The sequence below is a fragment of the Vigna angularis genome, chromosome 3, assembly GCF_016808095.1.
Source record: "Vigna angularis cultivar LongXiaoDou No.4 chromosome 3, ASM1680809v1, whole genome shotgun sequence".
In the NCBI taxonomy this organism is placed as follows: Eukaryota; Viridiplantae; Streptophyta; class Magnoliopsida; order Fabales; family Fabaceae; genus Vigna; species Vigna angularis.
The window spans coordinates 35978957-35992812 of NC_068972.1; the positions used below are offsets into that span (position 1 = coordinate 35978957).

General features: G+C 38.2%; 1 protein-coding gene across 1 annotated transcript; it reads left to right on the top strand.

The window, feature by feature from the left end:
* The first annotated feature begins 4883 nt into the window (after positions 1-4883).
* Positions 4884-5823, top strand: LOC128195875 (uncharacterized). The gene is made up of 2 exons (XM_052874576.1): positions 4884-5218; positions 5394-5823. Exons 1-2 carry the CDS (start codon positions 5019-5021, stop codon positions 5821-5823), a joined length of 630 nt encoding a protein of 209 aa, XP_052730536.1. The 5' UTR covers positions 4884-5018.
* The last annotated feature ends 8033 nt before the right edge of the window (positions 5824-13856 follow it).

A 13856-nucleotide genomic window follows, 5' to 3' on the forward strand; every position in this document is an offset into this window, starting at 1 on the left:
AAAGAATGTCTATCAATATCAATAATAGAGAACTTTCCGTGCACACCTTCATATTTTTCCTATACCTATCAAGACCTAATAAAAAAATATTTATTCTTTTTTAGTTGACTCATCCTAATTTCTTCTATATTTTAAATTAAAAATGTTATTTTATTGGTCTCAAAAGAGTGTTAAATGAAAAATTGGAAGTCACATGCCCTTTTATTGTCTTATATATATCAGTCCCATACATGCACTAACCACTCAATTTTACAAACATCACTGTCTCCGAACTAAGATGGCCATGGCAGCGCCGCCAACTCCAACACCAAATTTGAAACATCGGGTTAAACATGTCATTTCAAGGTCTTATATTTGTCCATGCATGCACACACACGTAAATTAAAACACCACCACTTTACATTGCTCCGAACCAAGATCAATGGCCCGGCAGCGCCGCCGACCCCGACACCGGAAACCACCCCGTCGGACCACCAACTCTTCACGCGGATCCGCCTGGCCACCCCATCCGATATTCACCACATCCACAAACTCATCCACCAAATGGCCGTTTTCAAACTCCTGACCCACCTCTTCTCCGCCACCGAGTCCTCCCCGCCACCCTCTCCTCCCGCCGTCCAACCCTTCCACTCCTTCACCATCTTGCTTCTAGAAGCTTACCCCGCCCTCTTCCATGTTTCAAATACTCACGATAGTTGCTCTGCTACAAAAGCAAATGACAAATGAAGAGTAACACAGTGCGTAGCCATATTTAATGGAAAACATAATCTATATTTTAATACATAGGAAATCAAAGTTCTTGCAATTTAAAACAATAACAAACATAATATTTAGTGTTACTATGGGCTCATAGTCGACTGAACGGTAAAGGTGCAAAAGAGTCGTCTGACCGATGATACTTCTCAGGTTAATAAACCAATCGGTAAAATCAACCGTTAAGGTAATTAATAGTAATAACTGTCGGTTTATTGATAATTAATATTGTAATTCATTGGTGGTTAATGAGTCAGACCTAACGGTAAACTCATTATAATTTATAAATATTTATCTGGCAAAGGAGACAGGTAACTTGAACTTAACTGAACTTAGAGCTCTGATAATTAATCTTGACTACGCGAGGTCACTGACTTGAGCGTTGGAGTGTCTTTTGCAGGCACCCTCCCCCGTGGCTTGGACAAGGAGAAGGGAGAAGACAATACAACTGGACATCGAGGCAGACAACTGTGAATGTTTTGGATTAGGGTTCTAAATCCTGCCGAAATATTTTGACACCCACCGTGGGGCCGAACGACATCCCCTTTTGGCCACTAGGAGCCTGACGAGCACTCGGTATCTACATCGTTATTTCGGATCAATACCAAATCTGGTAGCACAAACAAAAAATTTAATTTTTAATGACTTGTTTTTGTTTAAGGAATTTTCAGGAAAAACATTATTTGAGAATTTACGAAATGAATCTCATAAATCCCGCCATGACTGATCCTGAAACTGCCATCACTCCACGCCGAAGCTTGAGATAATCCAAAAGGCGGAGGATAGAAAGCTCTTCTTGTTAGGAGTGAAAGTATTTCACAACTTGAAATATCACTTTATTATAAAAGGACATAGGGGTACATGAAATAAAAAAGACGATGGTTTCTTAGGTGGCACATTGTGCTGTGCAGATTTCACCGGCGCAATTTCCCATGCTCCGTGCTTTATCTTATGTTGCGAGCTTTATCACGTGCTGCAGAATTATTTTCATACCTTTTTCCATATTATTTTTATGGTTTAAACTCTCCCTTGATCCTCAAGTTTGTATGAAAATCTCATTTGGGTCCTCAAGTTTTTTTCTGTCTCAATTGGGTCATATTTTTTGTAAAAGTGAGCACATTGTACCATAACCGTTAAGTGATGTGAGACGGCGTTAAATTGGTGTGAGCTGGTGCACAGAGAATGTGGTGATGTGTTTAGGGTTTCTTACGTGGACTGTTTTGTTTAAAAAAATAGTGCTGATGTGGCATAAGTACCCTTTATTCATATTAGGTATATCAGAATTAGGGATTTGAAATTGGAATTGGGGATTTAATTTGGTTGTTGCGAGACGAAGCGGAGGACGAACAAGAACTCGAATCTTGAACAAGACGAAGAGGCCAGCTAATAGTTGACGCGACTAAGGTAAGATACTTCGTTTCGTCTTTAGTTTTCTGTTTCAGTGCATAAGTGTGATTTGTGGTCTTCGAAATTGGGTTTTTGTCTTGGTCTGTATGAATTTTTATAATGCTTTGTGGTCCCCATTTTGCATGTTCAATTGTTACATTGTAGTTTACACATTGTGGTCCCGAATTTTGTTTCTTGAATTGTTTATCAGTTGTAGTGGTCCCCTGTCTATGAGTGTTTCGTTAGTGGGGATGTTACTTTGTTCCCTGTCCCCCTGTCTTTGTCGGTGTGAGTGTTTAGTTAGTGAGTGAGTGTTTCCGTAGTTGTAGCACTGTAATATTCGAAACAGTTGTTAACCCCCATAATGTACAGGTTATAAAAGGAAGTTGTTGATATGGATGAGGAACGTATTAAGGTGGCGGTCCACCATTCTGGAAATTTTGTGAGTGATGATAATGGGAACTTAAGCTTTGAAGGAGAGAGAGCAGAATGGTCTTGTGATCCAGACTTGTTTAGCTATTTTGGCATAGTAGCGTCAGTCAAAGAATTAGGTCATATGGACATCAAAGAGTTATGGTACGGTTTAGGAGGTCAGTCTGTGCACCCAGATAGGTTAGAATTATTAACTGATGATAGGGGTGCCATGCACATGTTGAACATTGCTAGGTTAAATGATGAAGTTCATCTGTATGTGGTTCATAATATGATGGAACCAGAAATAGTAGAAATGATTGATTGGGTTGGTGGTCAAGTTGATGATGAAGGTGATGTTGCAAGACAAGTGGAGGAGGTTGAGGTTGAGGTTGTTCGTGATGGTCAACTTGGAACAGAAATGGTGGAGGGTGAGGGGGATACCCATGAGGGTGATGTTGAGGTCCATACTGAAGTTGGAACAGAAATGGTGGAGGGTGAGGGGGATGCCCAGGATGGTGATGGTCTGGATCATACTGCAGTAGGAAGAAAAATGGTTGAGGGTGAGGATGATGCCCATGAGGGTGAAGGTGATGGGTATGAGGGTGATGGTGAGGATCATAGTGATGTTGGTAAAAAAATGGTTGAGGGTGATGGTCAGGATCATAGTGATGGTGGTACAAAAATAGGTGAGGGTGAGGGTGATGGTGAGGATCATAGTGATGCCCATGAGGGTGAAGGTGATGGGTATGAGGGTGAAGGTGAGGATCATAGTGATGCCTATGAGGGTGATGGTGAGGATGTTGAGATCCATCATGTAGAGGAAGCTGAGGTACATGATGTAGATGATTTTGAGCTAGAGGATTATGAAGAGGATGATGATGTAGAAGACAGTGAGGGTGATGCACATCAGGCAGAGTCTGAGGACGAAGATGTAGATAGAAGTGAAGGCATTCTAATTGATGTCAGCGTGCATTGTGACATTGGGTCTTCTAAAGGAAATGTGGGAGAACAAGCTTCCAGTGCCTTACTTGAGTCTGAACGGTCAACAGATAATGAATTTATTCATGATATGTGTGGGTTGTCTGACAATGAGTGGTTATCAGAGGAGTTGTTTAGTGGATCAGATAGTGAGGACAATCATGTGAGGACTAAGATAAGGTTTCCCACTTTTAGTATGCCTAAAACTTTGGTGGATTATAAATGGGAAGTAGGAACCTATTTTGCTGAGAAAAATGAATTCACAGATGCCATAAGGACTTATGCACTAAGTAATGGGAAAAGTTTAAAATTTATTAAGAATGACAAGAAAAGGATTTCTGTCAAGTGCTTGGGTGGAAGAGGAAATTGTAAATGGTATGCGTATTGTTCCTTTAGGACTGATGTCAGTGCATGGCAACTGAGAAAAGTGTTTGATAACCACAACTGTAGTAGAGATTTCAATGTTAAGTTGATGACTTCAAAGTGGTTGAGTCAAAGGATGGAGAAAAATGTGAGAGAAAATCCTACAATGAAGGTCATGGACATTAGGGACAAAGTTACTAGGAAATGGAATGTAGGAATTTCAAGAAATATGGCGTTTAGGGCAAGAGCAATGGCAAGAGATAAGGTTGAAGGATCATTCAAAGATCAATATAGAAGACTTCACGATTATGGTCATGAGCTGCTGAAAACAAATCCAGGAACAACAGTACAAATTAAAGTTGATAACAGTAATGGTGAGGTCATATTCCAAAGATTTTATACATGCTTGAAGGCATGCAAGGATAGCTTCATTTGTTGTAGACCTATTATTGGCTTGGATGGATGCTTTCTGAAAAGCAAGTATGGAGGGGAGTTACTAACAGCAGTGGGAAGAGATGGAAACGACCAAATGATGCCCATAGCATATGCTATTGTTGAGGTAGAGAACAAAGACTCCTGGACTTGGTTCTTGGAGCACCTTATTGAGGACCTTGGTGGGGCAGCTGTATGTGCAGGATGCACATTTATTTCAGACCAACAAAAGGTCAGTGAATGTTCAATATGTTTTACATATAACTGAATATCTTCATTAAACAAATGTTAATTACAATATGTTGAATATGTCAGGGTCTTTTGCCAGCAATCCAGGATCTTCTACCTGGTGTAGAACAAAGATTTTGTGTTAGGCATTTATATTCAAACTTCAGAAAAAAATTTCCTGGAAAAAACCTTAAACGTCTGATGTGGCGGGCAGCAACAGCAACACACCCACAACAATGGGAGACTGAAATGAGGAATATTAGAGACATAAATTTAAACGCATTTAAATATCTGCTTGCCATCCCACCTAGGTATGCATTAAGTCTTCTAATTATTAACTCTTATAAATATTTCAATATTTGCTTGCCATGACACATACTTGACTAGTTATATTCACTTATCCCAGGTTTTGGTCAAGATCTAGATTCACCTCTAGATCACAATGTGACACTCTTGTGAACAACATGTGTGAGGGCTTTAATAGTGTGCTAGTTGATAGTAGGTCTAATCCTATTATTAGCATGTTAGAAGACATAAGGGTTTACATAATGAAGAGATGGGCTGCCAACAGGACAAAGATCACATCATATCAAGGTTCAATCTGCCCCAAGGTTTTTAACAGATTTCAGAAGGAGTCCTGGTTAACTAGATATTGGTTACCAAGGTAACTTTTATGATGTGTGTTTCCATTCATGTTAACTTTCTTTCCATTTATAGTGATCCATCTAATTGTGTATTACATATAGGTGGTCAAGAGAAAAATTATTTGAAGTGAAACATCTTTCAGAATTTGGTCAGCAATTTGTTGTGAATATTGACACCATGGACTGCACATGTAGAAAATGGGCAATTACTGGCATTCCGTGTACTCATGCCATCACTGCAATGAAATTTTTGAATATAAATGCAGAAGAATACATTGGCCACTGGTTTAGGAAGTCTACTTATGAAGAGACTTACAACACAATAATTAACCCTATCAATGGACAACATGTCTGGGATGTTACACCCTATGCAGATATATTACCACCAAAGAAGAGGACAATGCCAGGAAGGCCCAAGAAGAAACGAAGACTAGAGGAGTGGGAGTTGAAGAAGAATAACAGTGAATTAAGAAAGGGTGGGCAGAGGAAAACATGTGCCATCTGCAAAGAACTTGGACACAACAGAAAAGGCTGTCCACAAAGACCTCCAACAGTAGAGGTTCCTACAGCACAATCTTCTCAAGTCACCCAACCTCCAGCAACTATGCCTTTATCTGATGAATGATGTGATCAATGATCTAATGTACTGAACACAGTCTGTACTGATCCTAAATTTATATTTTGTAGCAAATGTATTGTTATGATGTATTTTGGATATGTAAGACAATGTTGTTATCATTTTGAACAGCTTCTGTTATCATCTAAGACAATGTTTGTGGTTATCAGAAAGTGATTACTGCCCAATTTTGTTATCACTCATCAACTTTATTGCTCATTACTTTATCATGTTTCTCATTACTCCACTTAGTCATGATTTTGCTTTATCATTATTCCACTTAAAGTAACAATACAATTAAAAGAAATTAAATGACACACATTATCACTGTAATAACTCACCAACATTAATAAAACACACATTACATATAAGCCAAGTTTCAAGTCTGATCACAGATGACACAGCATCAACCAACTTTCACCAACATTGCTAATACAATTACATTCAAAACAAATATGACAAAGATCATCCCCACTAACAATTTAAACCACTTATCTAACTTAACTAAACTTTTCTCTATACAACCCAGTCTGATCTTTGGACAATATGTTTCTTCCATTTGCAACACACTGTCTTCCATGCTCATCACACCCAGTTCTTCATTTCTTTCACTATCAGTCCTTTCTTCTACATTCAGCCATTTTGCTTCATTTCCTTCGTCAATGCACCACTTGAAGAAGTTGCAACCAACCAATTCTCCACTCCCACCCTGTTCAACACCAACACACACTCCTTCGTCAAAACCCAAATAAATAGACATAGATTTATTGTTATATCAAACTGACCTTGAAGTTAGGGCAACCCCAGAATTTTTTTCCCTTGTTTTTAGGGGTTCTCGCAATACGAAACACTGCACTGTGACCACAGAGGCATCTTGGGTTTCCATCGAAGCTCCTAACACTGCCACTACTGCGTTGCATGGCCGAACCCAAACATTTGCAAGAGGAAGATGAACGAGACATCCTTACCACCACCTCAACAGTGCTTGCCCAAGACGTAAGACAGCAGCTCTGCTTCACCAAGACGAAACACGATCCTCTCCAACACGAGAATATACTTTGGATGAGATGGGATGCCCTTAAATGTTAGGGCTTCGTAGCCTACGTGGATAAAACACAACAAACAGTCAATTTTAATGCACAATGCCACGTCCGTAAATGGAAAAATCCAGCTCACACCAATTTAACGCCGTCTCACACCACTTAACGGTTATGGTACAATGTGCTCACTTTTACAAAAAATATGACCCAATTGAGATAGAAAAAAACTTGAGGACCCAAATGAGATTTTCATACAAACTTGAGGACCAAGGGAGGGTTTAAACCTATTTTTATTTAATAAAATTGCATTTTGCAAGCTTTATTACATGTTGTACAATTATTTCACCAACGGCAACAACGTCGTCATCAATGTTTTCAGCAATCTTAACGAGCCATTCCTTTTCCTTTGGACTGGGATCCAACAAAGGAAACACTCATGACAAGCAGCGAAGGCGGAACTATAGCCGCAGTCCAAGTCATCATCACAAACAATTGCTCCTTGGAGTTATCAGATGAAGAGAAGCATCCAGAATTTTACTACTGTCATGTTTAAAATCAGTTTCATTTTATTCATGCTTTTGCTATTGACTTACGCTCTGATTATAGAATAAATAAAGTCCAATTTAGGCCCAGCCAATCACTCCCAAAGTGAAATTCTCCAAGTGAAGTTCCTTCACACGTATACATATTACAGACGATTCAGAGTGCGATTCCAAATTCCTTTCTCTCTTTCTTCAATGGCAGGAATCCGCTTGCAGCAGAAGGGCTTCGACGTCTCCTTATCCTAAATTTATTTTATTATTCTTTATTGAATAATTTAATTTAATTCAAGATCCGATTGAATGCTTTGATTACCCTAGTTCCGGTAGGGACCGCGCAGTCGGCGACTTCGGTGGCCTCTGCATCAACAGTCGTTTGCTCATCCCAGTGCCTTCCGTGGACCTCGGAGGAACCAACCAGAACCTTTGAATTAATGTAGGGTCACGCTCTGGTGGCCTCGCGAGAAGAGGTGGTGATCGTCTCATGAAGCGCATCCAGAGGAGCGTTGTTCGTGGCAGTTCGTGGCATCTCGTTCAAGCTGCAAGAGGAGGAGCACGAGCGATGCATGGACTTCGTCCCTGATGTCTACATCATCACCACCGACCACGTCGAGGTCGACAAGCAAAAACCTTGAAATGCTCCACTCCCTCGGAGTCAGCAACATCCCCTTTGGGCAAATACCCTACCATTAAAACACTTCAAGAAATAATGTTTCTCTGGGGCATTCGGTCAAGCAGCTTTCCGGCACACTTCAATTGGCCACATGTTCACCCAAAAATTAGGGTTTCGATAATGCAATTTCTCCTTGCTTGCCCTTGCGTCGCAACAACTGCTAGCGAATTGGAGTCCTTGGGTTTGCAATATTGCTCATGGAGATTCCTTCTGGTTTTTTCTGAGTGCAGGTTTGGTTGGAGATGAAGTGAGGACTTCGCGATTGACGTCGTCTCGCCCATGGCCATCGCAGGCTGTGATTTGGGGTTGGTGCGATAATAGCGTTTTCACCCAACCGGTTCCGCAACACTACACCGCCGTCACTGTCACCCTCGTCATCGCTCTCGCCCTCGCATTCTCAATCTCGCTCATTAATCTTCTCCGGTCATCTTTTCAACGATATTCAGAGCCTCAAAGAAAAGCTCGAATCTGACCCCACCGATCCGGGTTCCTCCTCTTGTAGTTCGAGAACTTTCTTAACTTTGACAGCAGACCCCATGGTCTTCCTAGGCCGAGTGAGAGTGCTGAAATGGTTTAGAAAAAAGAAGCCTTCTGGTTAACTATGAAGCCAGCCCATTTTGGTGTGAAAATAGACACAAAATATATGTTAGGCATTCTCCGAACCGTCAGACTGCTTAGAGTATCATGAAGTGCATAAACATGGTGGACGTAGCTCACCACAACAAACATCTTCGAAAACGGACGAAAATTAATGTTCACAAGGTCACAAGACATTGAGCAGTAAGATCTCGTTCGTGATATATCCAAACGGATTTCTCAAGACATTGAAAAAAAAAACAATCAATGGAAGACCGAAGTGTCTCACTTGCCCGGTCCTCTGTCCTCAAACTAAATTCAGCTACATTTTTCTGACATTTCAAAATTCTAGTGGTTTTTCTTCAATGTAGATAACAGGACTCTGTATCCAAACTACTTGGCCAACTTTGAGCAACCGATGGGCATGAATCATTTTTTCAACTAGGTGAGGCAAATTTCTTTCGTGAACTCTCACCTTGGTCTTATGGCACGCTTCTAGAGAACTCCTAAGACCTAAACTGAGCGGGTGAGGCAGATTTCTTTCGTGAACTCTCACCTTGGTCTTAGGTGTAACACCCAAATATTTTAAAGGGTATTACTGATAGTAGAGACTAAATTAATTTGATATCTCATATAAACAATCAAACTTTATTTCAATTACTCCAAAGTACAATACCAAACTTACAAACTTTAAACAATATAGTCTTCATCATTGAAATTTCAACTTATAAGTTTTACACAACATAATCTTCCCAATACAAATTTATTCTTTTTACAAAAATCCCTGAAAGTTTTTTTCCCGCATCTCTCTCTCATCTCTAAGCTTTTTCAACCGCATCTGCAACATTATCTAATCACATATAACATGAGTTATATGATCATAGAACAAACAAATAAGGGTAAGCCAACCATATCATATCAATCATTAAACTTGTAATAAGAATAGTTCAAACATGTATTTCTACAATTACTAAAATATCATTACCCCGATGTCATTAATTCATCATTAGCAAAATCAACTTCCTCAATTTCATAAACCTTACAATTTTACCATGCTTACTCACGAAGCCTTATGGTCAGACCGCTCTCTGCCTGCTTCCTTAAGCCTCACCTGTATACTATGTATTACTCTCTGAAGCCTTATGGTCAGACCTCTCTCTGCCTGCTTCTATAAAACTTATGAACCACATATTTATGTCAAAGCCTTATGGTCAGACCACTTGCTGCCTGCTTTCATAAACCTCAGGTGTGACTTTGCTCATATCAAGCTCCCATGGTATAAACCGAACATACTACTTCCCGTAGGAAACATCATTTCATAAGCAATGATTTCTTATATCTACTCCAACATTTCATCAAATCAACATTTCATATCCTCTTATCCACTCCAACATTTCATCAAATCAACAATTCATAACTTCTTCTCCGCATAACTCAATCATGTTCATTCTCTAATCATAATTTGACAATAACCTATTTTGGTGTCAATAAATTAAACATATTGCCAGATATCATACTTCATATTATAAACTCATTTTGACCATACCGAGTATAACTCAACATATTTTCACCAAACAAAGATCATGGATCAACCAAAATATATCAACATATCTTAGGAACTACATATTAAAGTCTGGGCTCAATGTAATGATAAATAAAATATATATGAAATTTTTACCATGATAATATTATGCATCTACAATCAACTTGTTTTATTTTATTTTCATCCTAGTAGAGATTTTTCTTTACCCCAATTGGTCACCGGAGAGGACCCAGATGTCTGAACGCATCAAACTCACCTTCGACGCCAGCACATATGACTAGTCACAACTGACTGGACCAGGCCAGGGCTGCTCTATGATCAGGGATGTGCCAACTCAGGTTTTTAAGGTTCCTCTATCCTACCAACAAAGGGAGACCTTCAATAATTAACAATTTATTTATTTAATTTATCTGCCTTGTTTTCTTATGCTCTAAATCTTAAAATGCCTAATTTTACTTCCTCTCACAACAACCTCAAACACTGTTTATATATTTAATACCCATATACAAGCTATTACAGAACCCTTATTCCAAACCTTCCAACAAGATTAATTTCAGCCAACAAACTCATTCAATAATTTCATCACAATAAACATCCATAATAGAATTCATACAAGATAATTATAAACAATTAACAATAATAAAACATTACTATAAATGGTCATAGAAGAATACAATATTTGACAATCATAAAAATAATCTTAATATAAAAATTCATGGGGAAACAAGAAGTTGAATCTGGCAGAGCCGGTTAGACAACTTCTAATCCATCCATCAATACAATATAATTAAATAACAAGAACAATACATGTCTGGGGAAATAAGAAGTTGAATCTGGCAGAGCCGGTTAGACAACTTCTAATCCTTCCAAAAATGCAATAAAATAAATAAGCAAAGAAATAAATAGTTTGGGGAAACAAGAAGTTGAATCTGGCAGAGCCGGTTAGACAACTTCTAATCCTTCCAAAAATGTAATAAAATAAATACGGAAGGAAATAAAAAGTTTGGGGAATCAAGAAATTGAATGTGGCAGAGCCGGTTAGACAATTTCTAATCCTTCCAAAAAACAATAAAAATAAATAAGGAAAACAATAAAATGTTTGGGGAAATAAGAAATTGAATCTGGCAGAGCCGGTTAGACAATTTCTAATCCTTCCAAAATACAAAAATAAACCACTAATAACATACAATTGGCATAACATAATCAACATCATATTTTACAACTATCACACTTGGATATTAACACAAAACATACTCTTATTTAAAATTCAAAATCATACAGAAACAAAATACTCCATATTCAAGATTTAAAATCAGACAAAAGAAAAATTATAGCATATTCAAGACTCAAGATAATACAAAAAGAAATACTCAAAGTTAGCTTCCCTTACCTCTATTCCAGACTTAGTTTCCTCTTCTCAAACCGTTCTCCGGAAACTTCCAGAATTTCCCCTCTTTAACTATAATTTCCTCCAACTCTCTTCTCTCACAATTTCTCTAGAATTTTGGTGCAAATTTTCAGCCTCCCCCCCTTGGCTATTTATAGCAAAAAAATTTTACTATTCATTTTTTACTATTCATTTTTACTATTCACTTTTACTATTCATTTTTACTATTCAAAAATTATTTTTTATTCATCATTCTTATATCTGAATGATTAATTCTACGTGGAGTGTTCTCTTCCACAATTTATTTTAATATATTTTTTTTTTAACTATTTACTATTCACTATTCACTATTTACTATTTACTATTTACTATTCACTATTCACTTTTCTTAAAAAAAATCCTAAATAAGTTATCAAAAATTTGAAGCTCTCCCTCTAGAATTACTATAACTTTATATCCAAAAATTTACATTTTTCTATCCATTAAAATTATTATTACTAATAAAATGTTAAAATTTACAATTATAAATATTTTTTTTTTATGGATCTTACATTTTAACTTACAAATATTTTCAAGGATCTTACATTAGAGCACGCTTCTAGAGAGCTCCCAAGACCTAAACCGAGTGGGTGAGGCAGATTTCTTTCGTGAACTCTCACCTTGGTCTTAGGACACGCTTCTAGAGAGCACCTAAGACCTAAACCGAGCGGGTGAGGCAGATTTCTTTCGTGAACTCTCACCTTGGTCTTAGGGCAGGCTTCTAGAGAGCTCCTAAGACCTAAACCAAGCGGGTGAGAAAGATTTCTTTCGTGAACTCTCACCTTGGTCTTAGGACACGCTTCTAGAGAGCTCCTAAGACCAAAATCGAGCGGGCGGCAGATTTCTTTCGTGAACTCTCACCCAGGTCTTAGGACACGCTCCTGGTGAACTCCTAAGACCTAAATCGAGCGGGTGAGGCATATTTCTTTCGTGAACTCTCACCTTGGTCTTAGGGCACCCTTCTAGAGAGCTCCTAAGACCTAAACCGAGCGAGTGAGGCAGATTTCTTTCGTGAACTCTCACCTTGATCTTAGGGCACACTCCTGGTGAACTCCTAAGGCCTAAATAAAGCGGCAAAGCAAGCTCTTTCGTGAACTCGCCTTGTTCTGGGAACACTTCAAAGGAACTCTTAGCGCAAAACTCGATCGGACGATAAAGAACGCATGCTAGTATGAGTTGAAACTCAGGTAAAATCCTCTACCGATCGATATAACTTTATAAACCCAACGCAACATCAAAAATTTTGCTAGGGCTTGGGAGACTTATGTTACTATGGGCTCATAGCCGACCGAACGGTAAAGGTGCAGAAGAGTCGTCCGACCGATGATACCTCTCAAGTCAATGAACTGATCGGTAAAATCAGCCGTTAAGGTAATTAATAGTAATAACTGTCGGAGAGTTAATGAAAATAATTGTCTTTTATTGATAATTATTATTGTCATTCATTGGTGGTTAATGAGTCAGACCTAACAGTAAGCTCATTATAATTTATAAATATTTGTCTGGCAAAGGAGACAGGTAACTTGAACTGAATTTAGAGCTCTGATAACTAATCTTGATTACATGATTACTACGCGAGGTCACTGACTTGAGCGTTGAAGTGTCTTTTGCAGGCACGCTCCCTCGCGGCTTGGACAAGGAGATGAGAGAAGACAATACAATTGGACATCGGAGCAAACAACTTTGAATATTTTGGATTAGGGTTCTAAATCCTGCCGAAACATTTAGATAAATAATTTTACTAAAACAATCTCTGTTGAACGGACTTTTTATATAACTGGGTCGGTCATATAAAAGATTATCTTGTTACATTTTGTTCATTAATGTTTGTACAACCAACACTGTTTAACAATTCAAATGATAAAATATTTAAGCTCATATAAGGTATCAGTGAATTACAACATCTGTACAAGTCATGATTTTATTGTTAACGTTATCTTTTTATGGGATGATTTGTGTTAAAAGTTTTCGATAATTTTAATGGGTTTTCTTTTAAATGTTTTTAAGATAGGTTTTCCAATGGATTCTTTACCCAAGCAAGTTGCTCCTTGATCTTTGAAGCAGTGTCCAAAAAAAACTCAAATTGATTAAATTCAATTGATTTCTATCGAAAGAAAACTAAATCAATCATCCAAAAAGAAAAAAAAAAACTCAAGCAACCAATGTCGAGCACAACACATCAAACATCTAGTGGAGGAAAGAAACGAAACCTTATTGTCTAAACGGTAGCAGAATCATCGACCCA